At 44.4% G+C, this 11,967-nt stretch overlaps 2 protein-coding genes across 2 annotated transcripts in view; both read right to left on the bottom strand.

Moving 5' to 3' along the window:
• LOC106604876 (protocadherin gamma-C5) overlaps positions 1-11,967 on the bottom strand; it is a 190,867-nt gene that overhangs the window by 161,457 nt on the left and 17,443 nt on the right. The gene's annotated exons all lie outside the window — the stretch shown is intronic.
• Positions 650-3,211, bottom strand: LOC106604822 (protocadherin beta-16). The gene has a single exon (XM_014199868.2). The coding sequence runs from the start codon at positions 3,194-3,196 to the stop codon at positions 665-667; it is 2,532 nt and encodes an 843-aa protein (XP_014055343.2). The 5' UTR covers positions 3,197-3,211; the 3' UTR covers positions 650-664.

Genomic DNA, 11,967 nt, shown 5'->3' with positions numbered 1-11,967 from the left:
TCAGGACCACTGATCAAAAGTGAAAGAGCAACCCCAGCTCAACGACAATATTTTCGTTTCCAAGCCACATATACAAAATAACCTCCACATACCATTTTCCTCATAAATACCTGGCCTGTTTTTATTTTTTGTTTGTAAGGAAAAAAATTATAATAAGTACAATGGTGATTGTAATGTAAAAATGGAAGACCAATATTTTGTTTTGTTGTTGACTGATTGTGTACCTTGTACAAGAAAAAAAAAAACGTGGAAAAAACTGTATTAGTACGTCGGCTTTCATTTCAATCGCTAACTACCAATGCAAGTCTTTATCTACTACCTAGACGCTTGAAAAACGGTATGCTATGTAGGGTAACCATTTTTATGCATGAAGTAGGCCTACATCACACAAAAAGAACACTTGCTCAATAGACAGCTGAAAAGAGGCAAAGTATACACTGTATGAGTGAGCGGAGCAGGCCACTTGTTCGCTGTCAAGACAAAAATAGGCGCAGCCCACGCAGTGTGGTGCTGAAACAGCTACAGCACTTAGCCTTTGCTCGGTTGGAAATAATTGGAAAAAGCAAACACAGCAAACACAATCTTTAAAAATGCCATATAAAAGGTTAAAGCTACTGAGAAAATGAGCCCCGAGGCTTCAGGCGAAGATAGTTGAAAATTGTAATTAAACTGCAAATAACCTCACCTCTATTGGGGAGTCTGGTTCATCCAGGATGTTCTGTTCACTCTGCATCCGCTGCATCGTCCCTGTAGAACTGGGGTCCATTATCAGTACGTTCTGACTACAGGGTCTGGCGAACTGACAGTCACTCTTTCTGGAGTCAGTCGTCCTGCACACCTCGTAATTGTACACGTGCTGTAGAGTTCCTGTCCCCAAAGTGTCTGCGTAACGCGGTGGATAATACGGAATAACCGGGAGGTTGGAATGATAGAGGATGCGAGACTGTCTCCATCTGTATATTTTCACTGATATAATAACCACTAAACATGTGATGAACAGAAATGAGACTACAGCCAAAGCCAAGACTAAGTAAAGAGTCAGGTTGTCATTGTACTCCTTGTCGTGCGTAAAGTCAGTGAACTCCGAGAGCACTTCAGGGAAGCTGTCCGCCACCGCCACGTTAACATTGACTGTAGCTGAACGAGAGGGCTGCCCGTTGTCCTCCACTACAACAGTGAGCCTTTGTTTCACAGCATCTTTATCATTAACTTGGCGTATAGTTCTTATTTCTCCATTCTGTAAGCCCACTTCAAACAGCGCCCTGTCTGTCGCTTTCTGCAGTTTATATGAGAGCCAGGCATTCTGCCCAGAGTCCACATCAACAGCCACCACTTTAGTAACAAGATAGCCGGCATCTGCTGAACGAGGTACCATTTCAGCCACCAGAGAGCTGCTAGTCTGGACTGGATACAGAACCTGAGGCGCGTTGTCGTTCTGATCTTGTACGTAAATGAGAACAGTAGTATTACTACTAAGGGGTGGGGAGCCGCCATCTTGCGCTTTGATTAGTATTTTGAACTCTTTAACCTGCTCATAGTCAAGTGAACGCACTGAGTGAATGACACCTTTCTCGGAGTTAATTGAAAAGTAGGTGGAAATTGGGTTTCCGTTTAGCTCACTGTCAATTAGATAATAAGAGATGCGTGAGTTTTGGCCCCTGTCTGGATCCGTTGCTTGGATCGCAAGCACAGAAACGCCGGGAGAATTGTTTTCCACGACGTGCGTACTATACACACTTTGACTAAAGGCTGGTGCGTTATCATTAACATCACTGATGTCTAAAACAACCGTTTTCATGCTTGATAACGGCGGCAAACCTTCATCAGTGGCAGTGAGGGTGATGTTGTAGCGAGACACTTTCTCTCGGTCTAAGCTCTTCTCAGTTACCAACGTGTAGTAGTTTCTAAGCGAGGTCTTTATCTTAAATGGGAGGTTTTCGTCGACTCTTAAACGCACTTGTCCATTTTGACCAGCATCCACATCCTGGACACTTATCAATGCCACAACTGTGCCAGGAATACTATCCTCTGGGATTTTACCAGAAAATGAGGTCATGGTTATGATTGGACTATTATCATTAACGTCTAGAATCTCAATGACCAGTTTACTCGCGCCCGTCAGACCCCACGGATCTTTAGCTTGAAGGTTCATTTCGTAATTCTGAACCGTTTCGTAATCTAGGTGACCAGTGACCTTTATCTCCCCAGTATGTGGATCTATATGGAACAAAGGTGGCGTACCATCCTCCATATGCGTAAATGAATACGTCACATTTCCATTATACCCTTGGTCTGCATCGATGGCACTTACTTGGGCTACGACTGTGCTTCCCAACGCGTTTTCTACAACAGTGACTTTGTACAAAGACTCTGTGAACACAGGCGCATTGTCATTTGCATCCAGAACAGTGATGTGTATCTTAACGGTTCCAGACCTCTGTGGGTCCCCGCCATCGGCTGCAGTTAATATCAGGGAGTGTTCGCTCTGTTTTTCACGGTCCAGTCCAGACTGCAACACCATTTCTGCGTATTTACTTCCATCCGCTCTACTGTGTTGCTTGAGCACAAAATGATCGGTTGGTTTAACTGTGTAGCTTTGCAGTGAGTTCATACCCACGTCAGGGTCAGCGGCTCCGTCTAATAAGAAAACAGTCCCAATCGGCGAAGACTCCCCAATTTCCAGATGAATGTCCTTTTTTGAAAACACAGGTGCGTTGTCGTTTATGTCTTCAATTTCGATGGTAATCGAATATAATTCAAGTGGGCTTTCAAGAATCATTTCCAAACTGAAGCTACACGGAGATTTCTGACCGCATAATTTCTCCCTGTCAATCCTTTCCTTAACAACCAGATGTCCTTTGTTCTGATTCAGCTCTACATACTGGTTATTGCCGTCGATAACTAACCGCGCCCGGCCTGAAATCAGCCTCTTTACGTCCAAACCCAGGTCTTTCGCCACATCTCCGACAAACAAGCCTTTTCTCATTTCCTCTGGTACAGAATATCGAATTTGTCCATTCACCGCACTCAGTACACAGACAAGCAAAATGGAGACTCGCACTTGCCATCGCAAACCCCAGACTGCGCTATTCAAAGCCTCTCCAGCGCTCATCCTCCTAAAAATATCCATAACGTTACCCAAAATCTGGGAAATATATAATGCGATCCAAAACTCACATACAACAGAAAAGCTCATTTTAGAGATCTACTTTGCTCAAGAAGATACTGTTGTACTCCGTTAAAACGGCTTCGATGGTTCTGTGCGCAATGATCCTTCCTTGGTCTTGTCACTGACGCATAGTTGCCTTGTAGCAGCAGTTATATGTGCCTGATGCCGAGATAGGTCTCTTGGACAACAGCACCACTCAGAGTGAGTGTGCAGAACGACATCATAACCCTCTATTGAAATGATTAGCCAATGAATGATTACCCCACCAAATGTTGTCTCGTTCATCATGAAACAGAACGTCTCGAGTCAAGGGAGCAGCACCTCAGGGTTATGATCAGAAGTGAGCGCTGTCTCAAAACCTATGTACACACAGCCCTGAACGTGTCTAACGGGACACTAAATGGGAGCTATCAGATGATATTTCTGTTACCAACACATTTCAAACATTTTACATTGACTTGTTGGGATTTAAACAGCAGCTTTATGAAGTGATTTGTCAAGTGGGTTAGAGATTGGATATCCCAGTGCCATGACATGGTAATGCTGGGTTGATAGTAAATAACCACCACAGGAGGGCAATAAACAGCCATAGTATAGACTACTGATGTATATGTACACTGACACTATGTACACTGACTGAGTGGACAGAATATTAGGAACAGACTGACCAGGTGAAAGCTACAATCTGTTTTAGATCTTGGCACCCTCCCTCCCTCAGAAATGGTTTGTATGTTCCACACGAACACGCCTGTATGTACAACTACAACGAAACACAGCCACAGGTAAAATAGCAAACAACAATTTGCTAATGAAGTTCACACACACAAAAGAAATATAGTATGGATGAAAATAAAAGCGACCTTCTTATACTCGTCTTGAGCGGAGTAGAGCATGCTCTTGTGTCAGTTTGGATTTCCCTCCTCCTGCCTCAACCGCGCATACTCACTCCCACTATGACACCGAATCTCTCTCTCTCTCTCTCTCTCTCTCTCTCTCTCTCTCTCTCTCTCTCTCTCTCTCTCTCTCTCTCTCTCTCTCTCTCTCTCTCTCTCTCTCTCTCTCTCTCTCTCTCTCTCTCTCTCTCTCTCTCTCTCTCTCTCTCTCTCTCTCTCTCTCTCTCTCTCTCTCTCTCTCTCTCTCTCTCTCTCTCTCTCTCTCTCTCTCTCTCTCTCTCTCTCCCTCTCCCTCCCTCCCTCCCTCCCTCCCTCTCCCAATATGTGTGGTTCAGTAGTCATCCCTGTATGAATCTGAAATATGATTCATGATCCAATCTGATAAGTCCAGTGACCTACATCTGAGATGAGAGAACAATCATTCGGCAGAAAGAGGGTCAATTCAACACTCCACTATTGACATAGAAATCACACTAATACTGCCTTCTAATCTCAAAGCTACCGCAGAGATTTGTGTGTATCCACAAGGTTGATCAGCTTAATGTGTATTTAGCTACTCTTCCTGGGTCCACATAAAACATGACATAATACAGAACATTAACAGACAAGTACAGCACAAGGCAAATGCATTTAAAATGAGAATACACGCTTTCCTACATATATGCCTTCATAATCATGTGATTCATAGACGCTACTGAATGCAAGTTTCATTAGGTAAAATGCAACATTCATGAACATGCTTAAATAACCAGGCCTTGAATATTGAGCCTTGTCACAGTCTACCCCCCATGAAGGGTTAGGTAAGGTAAAGTGTTAGGGGTTGCAGGATTTGGACCTGCTCATGAAATCAGATGGAGGTTTTACACTCCAGAATCAGATGGGAGTTTCACCTAAGGTCCCTTGGCTCCAGCTGAGGCTTTCACCTCAGCCACCACGATCAGAGTCAATCAATCAATCAATCAATCACATGTATTTATAAAGCCCTTTTTACAACAGCAGATTTCACAAAGTGCTGTACAGAAACCCAGCCTAAAACCCCAACCAGCAAGCAATGCAGATGTAGAAGCACGGTGGCTAGGAAAAACTCCCTAGAAAGGCAGGAACCTAGGAAGAAACCTAGAGAGGAAGCAGTCTCTGAGGGGTGGCCAGTGCTCTTCTGGCTGTGCTGGATGGAGATGATAAGAGACCATAGCAATTAAGGCCAGATCGTTCTTCTAAGACGTTCAAACGTTCATAGATGACCAGTAGGGTCAAACAGACGTGAACGCAGCAACCTTGAATCATGTGGAGTTTCCTCCCGCTAAAGTTTCAACTTAATGGTTTCCACCTCTGCAACGGGTCGTACATTTCCACCTTCATTCCCCCGAAACCACATTCACATTCACACCCCAGCAGCATCCACCAGTCACACACATACACGCATCAGTACACACTTCGCTATCAACTCAAGGACAGAACTACATTTAGGAGAGTGTGCTTTTAGGTCACACAGGTGGACCCCCCCCCGGCTGTCAGCATTAAAACAGCTGACTGCACCAGTCCTGCTGTGCTCTGCCGTGGCACAGAGCAAGGCATTAGCATGTTATGTAGCCGCAAACCACAACACTCCCCACATTACGACTGTGTATTATTCAGTTGGCGGCTCCACATCAGGAGGCAAGCAGGATAAATATTAATGCCAGATGAAAGTAGGTCTAGCACTGCACTGAAACAAGAACACTGTTTGTAAGACAGCCACCGGAGCTGTTCATTGGCGGTGGTGTTGTTATATACATAAAAGACAAGTTCTCGGCGGCCATTTTGACTTCGGTTACCAAACCCGAGCAAATCTGTCTTTGGAAACATCTCTGCGCATCCTTGAATCGTGTTGTTTCTTGTTGTTAAAGACCCCGTCTGCTTATTGCTGGCTCTGTGGATTGTATTTTTCAATTATTATCACAGTATGTCAACTCTGAATTTGTGCTTATGGGTGACCTGAACCTAGACTGGTTGACATCCAAGTCTGATCAACTCAAGAGTCTACGGAACACCTAAAATCTTACTCAGATTGTTAACAGTGTAACCCGGTTGAATATAATGTATCCTCTGAAATCCCCTTTGATTGATTTTAACCAACACTCCTCATCATTTTAATGTTTGTGTTGTTTTTGCAAATGATACACGTGATCACTGTGCTATTGCCTGTATAAGGGATGGTACATTTTCTAAACTACCTCCATGTTTCATCATGAAAAGAAACTGGAAGCAGTTTGAAATTCAGGGATTTTTACATGATGTTTTTAACATTGCCCTTTAATAGAGTTCAATTCATCCCTGATGTTGAATTTGCCTATTCTTACTTCCACAAAGTATTCCAGGATGTATGCAACAAGAATGCCCCTTTCAAACAATAACGAATTAAGTTCAGAGACAACCCTTGGTTCTCAGAGAAAACAAACTGCTATGTGGGCTAAAGCAAGAGGGTCTGATTCTGCTTATGATTGGATGGCTTTTAAACACAAATCGGAATCAGGGTGTGGCTATGACCTGAAACCTGAAAGCAGAACACTACCTAAAATCTACTTTGGATCATCTGAATAATCCTTATACATTTTGGCAAGTATTGAAAGGTTTGGAGTGCAAAAAAAGCTTCCTTAACAACTACTGCTGGACTCACGTGGTAACTGAGAAAACCTCTATTCTGAACTCTTTTAATCAGCATTTTCTTGATGCAAGCAGATTATTTAATAGGGTTTAAAGGTCAAATTGATCCCCCGTGAAATTACCTGACACTCCTGACCACTTCTTCTCCAGGTTCTCATTCTCACCTTCTCTGTATCAGAGGTGCATAGAGCCCTGAAAGCAATTGATGTAAAAATACATATATATCCCCTGGCCCTGATGATCTAGACAACCTTGAACATGCATCTTCAACCTCACCCTAGAATGTAATGTAATCCCCAAGTTGTGGAAAACAGCATTTGTCCTACCTCTTGTGAAAGGACGTGATCCCACACTACTGAGCAACTATTGGCCCATATCTAAATGTTCTGCTTTGGCAAAAGTATTGGAGTCCCTAGTCAATAAGCAGCTTAAGGCCTACCACCAGGAAAACAATATATTGAGTGGTATGCAATCAGCTTTCAGGTCAAGCCACAACACTGTTACAGCAACGTTGAAGGTTTTGGATGATATTCACTGTGCCCTGGATAAGAAGTTGCATTGTGCATCTGTGTTCGTAGACTTGTCAAAGGCATTTGACGCTGTGGACCATACTGTCTCGCAGATGACACTGTTCTCTACTCAAGTGGCAGCAGTTTTACTTTGGCTTTTGAAAAAGCTCAACATAGCTTTTACCGTCATTCAACAGAATCTGTACGAGTTGAAGCTTGTTCCCGAATTCCTCTAAAACAAAATGCATGGCATTTTACAATGCTTAAAAAATGATGTCATTTATAGGCAGACCTCAAGCACTACCCTGAAGGCACTTGATTCCGTGTATCATGCAGCTCTTAGATTTATTACCAACCAAAAGCATCTGACACACCACTGTGATCTCTAAAGTGCTGTTGGCTGGTCTTCGTTGACTCTATGTAGTCTTAAACGTTGGTCTACTAAGATCTATTAGGCCATTTTGGGAAAACTGCAGATTTATCTCTGTTATTCTTTGATAAGGTCTTAAAAATAAATACAAGTCACGGTCTCACGCTTACTTACATTTAACGGTTCCTAAAATCAGATCATGGCAAAAAAAAGTGTTTTAGCTACTCCGCTCCGTGGTCTTGGAATTCTCTCCAGACCAGCTGGAAAGTCCAGGATCTTGTTTAAAGGTTTGGTTGACTCACATGTTACTGAGGAATGTGATCGTCATTAGACTTGATGCAGTGGTACATATGATTGTTTTTTTATCTACAACGCTTGTATGTTTCTGTAAATGTATTGTATGTTTCTACATCAAAATGTAGTTTATGGTGTGTCTATGTCTAAGTTGTTATCGTTCCCCCTGCTGCTGTCTTGGCTGGACCAGGTCTCTCTTGAAAAACAGATTTTTATCTCAGTGAGACTACCCTGGATAATTGAAGGTTAAATAAAATGACTTTACCTGCTTTGTTTTGAGTACAAAGCCACTTAGAAATAGTTTAGATTGATGCACGGTTCTTTCTTTGGAGATATACAAAGCAAAATACAATGAAGTTGTTGTTTTGAAGGCAGGCAAGTGACAGGAAAGTGGAGAGAGAAAAGACATGGGGGACAGAGAGAGAGATATGTCCCTAAAATGTCACAGTGGCTTTATTTTTTAGAGAGCGTTGCCTACTTGAGAATATATGAGAGAACTGCGACCTACAGTGTCTTAGTTACTGTCGTTGTTTCTGAGCCCGTGTGTGTGTAGCTCATTGTGTGTGAGCTTTGCAAGTAGACTTAGAAAAGTGAAAGTTTCTCACCTGTCATACATGTGGAGGAGGTCCATTCAGAGGGAGAGGGAGGCCAAAGAGAGAGAGGGAAAGAGAGAGGGGGAAAGCAAACCGTTAGTAAGACATTCCTATGATTGTTTGATATTTGATATTGTAGGCCTACACAAAATTGGACCAGACGATTGGAAAGCAGTGTTTCTGTGGAGGAATGATATAATCTCTGTAGCAGGGCATCTGTAGTACCCCAACACTACAGTGGGCCTTATTCGCAGATACAGGCTCTCAACAGAGCTGCAGTCGATTCCTTATCAATGCAACATCCAATAGGACTATTCTGAATGTGTGCACTAAACCAGAGTGTGGAGATATCAAAAGCAAGTAAACAGAAATGTGCCACACAACTCAACACAATGCACACACTTAGGCCCAGGAGTGTTTCCTGATGACCTGAGCAGGAAAAGTCTCGGGTACTAGTTAAATCCCTGTAACACCCTGCATATCCCATTGGCTGGGCAATGGCTACAGTATAACATAGCATAGAAGACAAATTGGGATTTCATAATGCTGTTTATGAACCCTCTTTTTTTCCCATGACTAAAATGTGGACCATTACTGAGCCTGCAGCCATAACATGAGCACACATGGGTTCACATGGAAATCTAACCAATGAGACAAGCTCTCCACTCTGCTCTGCGTTGACGACTCACAGGTCACACACACACACACACACACACACACACACACACACACACACACACACACACACACACACACACACACACACACACACACACACACACACACACACACACACACACACACACACGATAACCATTACAAAGTGTATCCTCTGACTTGAGTACAGCCAGATCACTACTGACCAGGACAAGTGAACACAGCAACAGTGAAGCTCTATCAGAGGCCATCAGAGTAGCAACCTCTGACCTTTCCTTATAACTGTTTCAATGAGAGGTAATAACCACTGTAGGTGTGACATAACCACTGTAGGTGTGACATAACCACTGTAGGTGTGACATAACCACTGTAGGTGTAACATAACCACTGTATGTGTGACATAACCACTGTAGGTGTGACATAACCACTGTAGGTGTGACATAACCACTGTAGGTGTGACATAACCACTGTAGGTGTAACATAACCACTGTATGTGTGACATAACCACTGTAGGTGTGACATAACCACTGTAGGTGTGACATAACCACTGTAGGTGTAACATAACCACTGTATGTGTGACATAACCACTGTAGGTGTAACATAACCACTGTAGGTGTGACATAACCACTGTAGGTGTGACATAACCACTGTAGGTGTGACATAACCACTGTAGGTGTGACATAACCACTGTAGGTGTGACATAACCACTGTAGGTGTGACATAACCACTGTTGGTGTGACATAACCACTGTAGGTGTGACATAACTACGTGATGATATCAATATAAAAGAAACAGCAGCTTGCAAACTGGTTGAAGCTCCCAAAACAAACCAACCAACATAGAGATCAGCCTGATAGACAACCACACACAGAGAAACAGAGTACACAGAAAGACCAGTAGAATGATAGCCGACGTAAGAGATGATGACACTCTTACATTTCAGTCATTGAGCAGATGCTCTTATCCAGAGTGACTTAAGTGTATACATTTGCATACTGGTCCCCCATGGGAACCGAACCCACATCCCTGGCGATGCAAGCACCATGCTCGACCAGCTGAGCCACACGGTTGCTGGTAGACGAGCAGAGCTTAGTTCAGATAAGATATAAGGGAAAGGGGATACCCAGTTAGTTGCACAACTGAAAGAATTCAACCGATGCAATGCCTTGCCATAGCTGACACTTAATGAACTACGTCATCAGAAGTCCATTCCCATAGGCTCACCTTGAGACTCGTGCGTCTGAGTGTGCCTTTTTGATAGGCCACGCTGCTTTTCCTCAATGGGTCAGTGTCTATGGAGGACCCGAAACGGAAGTCCCCTTTCCACGAGCCAGTGGTCAGAAAGGAGTCGTATCGGTCATCCTCTTTCAGGACAGTTCCACACCGGCTGACGTCAGCGTATCTCGGAGGGCCACAGGCCGCGGGGAAGACCGGGAGGCTAGACGCCCGGTATACAGTCCCGCGTCTACACATCTTGAAGTACACGACCGCGCTGATCAGCACAAGGAGGAGAGAAGACACGGTCGCCAGGGCGATTTCCAAACAAAGCGTCAAGTTATAGCTCGCCTGTGAGTCATCGTCCGTGTTCTCAAAAAGCTTGTTTAAAACAGGCACGTCATCGCCAATGACTACATTGACTGTGGCAGTGGCTGAGAGAGACTGAGGCCCGTTGTCCCTTACCGTGATCACAAGAGTTTGTTTAGGCTCGTCCTGCTCTACAAATGGCCTCACAGTCCTGATTTCCCCGCTGTGCAGGCCAACAGTGAAGAGGTTGGGCTGCGACGCTTTGACCACATGGTAGGAGAGCCACGCGTTATTGCCAGAGTCAGCATCTACAGCGAGCACTTTGGTGACCAGGTAACCTTTAGGTGCCTCCAGTGGCACCAGGTCCTCAGCGATGAAGCCAGACGATTGGACAGGATACAGAACAACAGGTGGGTTGTCGTTGTGGTCACCGACGAACACCCTCACAGTGCAAGTACTGGAAAGAGGAGGGTCACCACCGTCTTGAGCTGTCACTCCTACCTGATAGTGACTGGCCTGCTCATAGTCAAAGGGGCGCGAGGTGAAGAGCTCTCCTGTCTCCGCATTAATGGAGAGGGAAGAGAACGTTTCTGGGTCCATGCCTTCTGATAAAGAGTACAGTATTTTAGCATTGGGTCCTGCGTCTAGATCCTCGGCTCTCACCCTTACCACTAACGTGCCTCTGCGTTGGTTTTCCCAAACTTTGGCGGTGTACTCGCTCTGGGTAAATGTCGGGGGGTTGTCATTCACGTCACCCACTGTGATGGATATCACGTTTCTGCTGAACAGTTCGGGGGAACCAGAGTCAATAGCCGTCACCGTGATGTTATAGTGTGGCTTCATCTCTCTATCTAACATACCATCAGTCACTAACATATAGTAATTCTTAACCTCTGATATCAACTTGAAAGGCATGTCGTTTGAGATGGCACACTTGACCCGACCACTGTTTCCAGTGTCCAGGTCATACACGTTTAGCAGAGCAACCATGGTACCGGGTTGAGAGTCCTCAGAAACGATATCCGAGGCCGATTTCACCGCAATAACTGGTTCATTGTCGTTCACATCGATCACTTCAATGATGAGTTTACAGTGTGATGCCTGACCCCCGCCATCTTTAGCCTGGACATCAAGTTCATGCGCACTCGCCTCCTCATAGTCCACTTGACCTGCCACCCTCACCTCCCCACTCACAGGGTCAATTTCAACGATCCCTCTAGTTTTGTCAGACACGTAACTGAAATAGTAGGTTATCTCCCCATATACACCGTCATCTAAATCAGTGGCGTTCAGCGTCGCCACCAAAACGCCCGTG

The sequence above is a fragment of the Salmo salar genome, chromosome ssa05 (assembly GCF_905237065.1).
Source record: "Salmo salar chromosome ssa05, Ssal_v3.1, whole genome shotgun sequence".
Classification (NCBI taxonomy): domain Eukaryota; kingdom Metazoa; phylum Chordata; class Actinopteri; order Salmoniformes; family Salmonidae; genus Salmo; species Salmo salar.
This window is presented reverse-complemented; position numbering and strand designations above follow the sequence as displayed.

Coding starts and splice junctions, on each gene's coding strand:
- LOC106604822 (XM_014199868.2), bottom strand. CDS start 3,196: ATGAGCTTTTCTGTTGTATGTGAGTTTTGGATCGCATTATATATTTCC.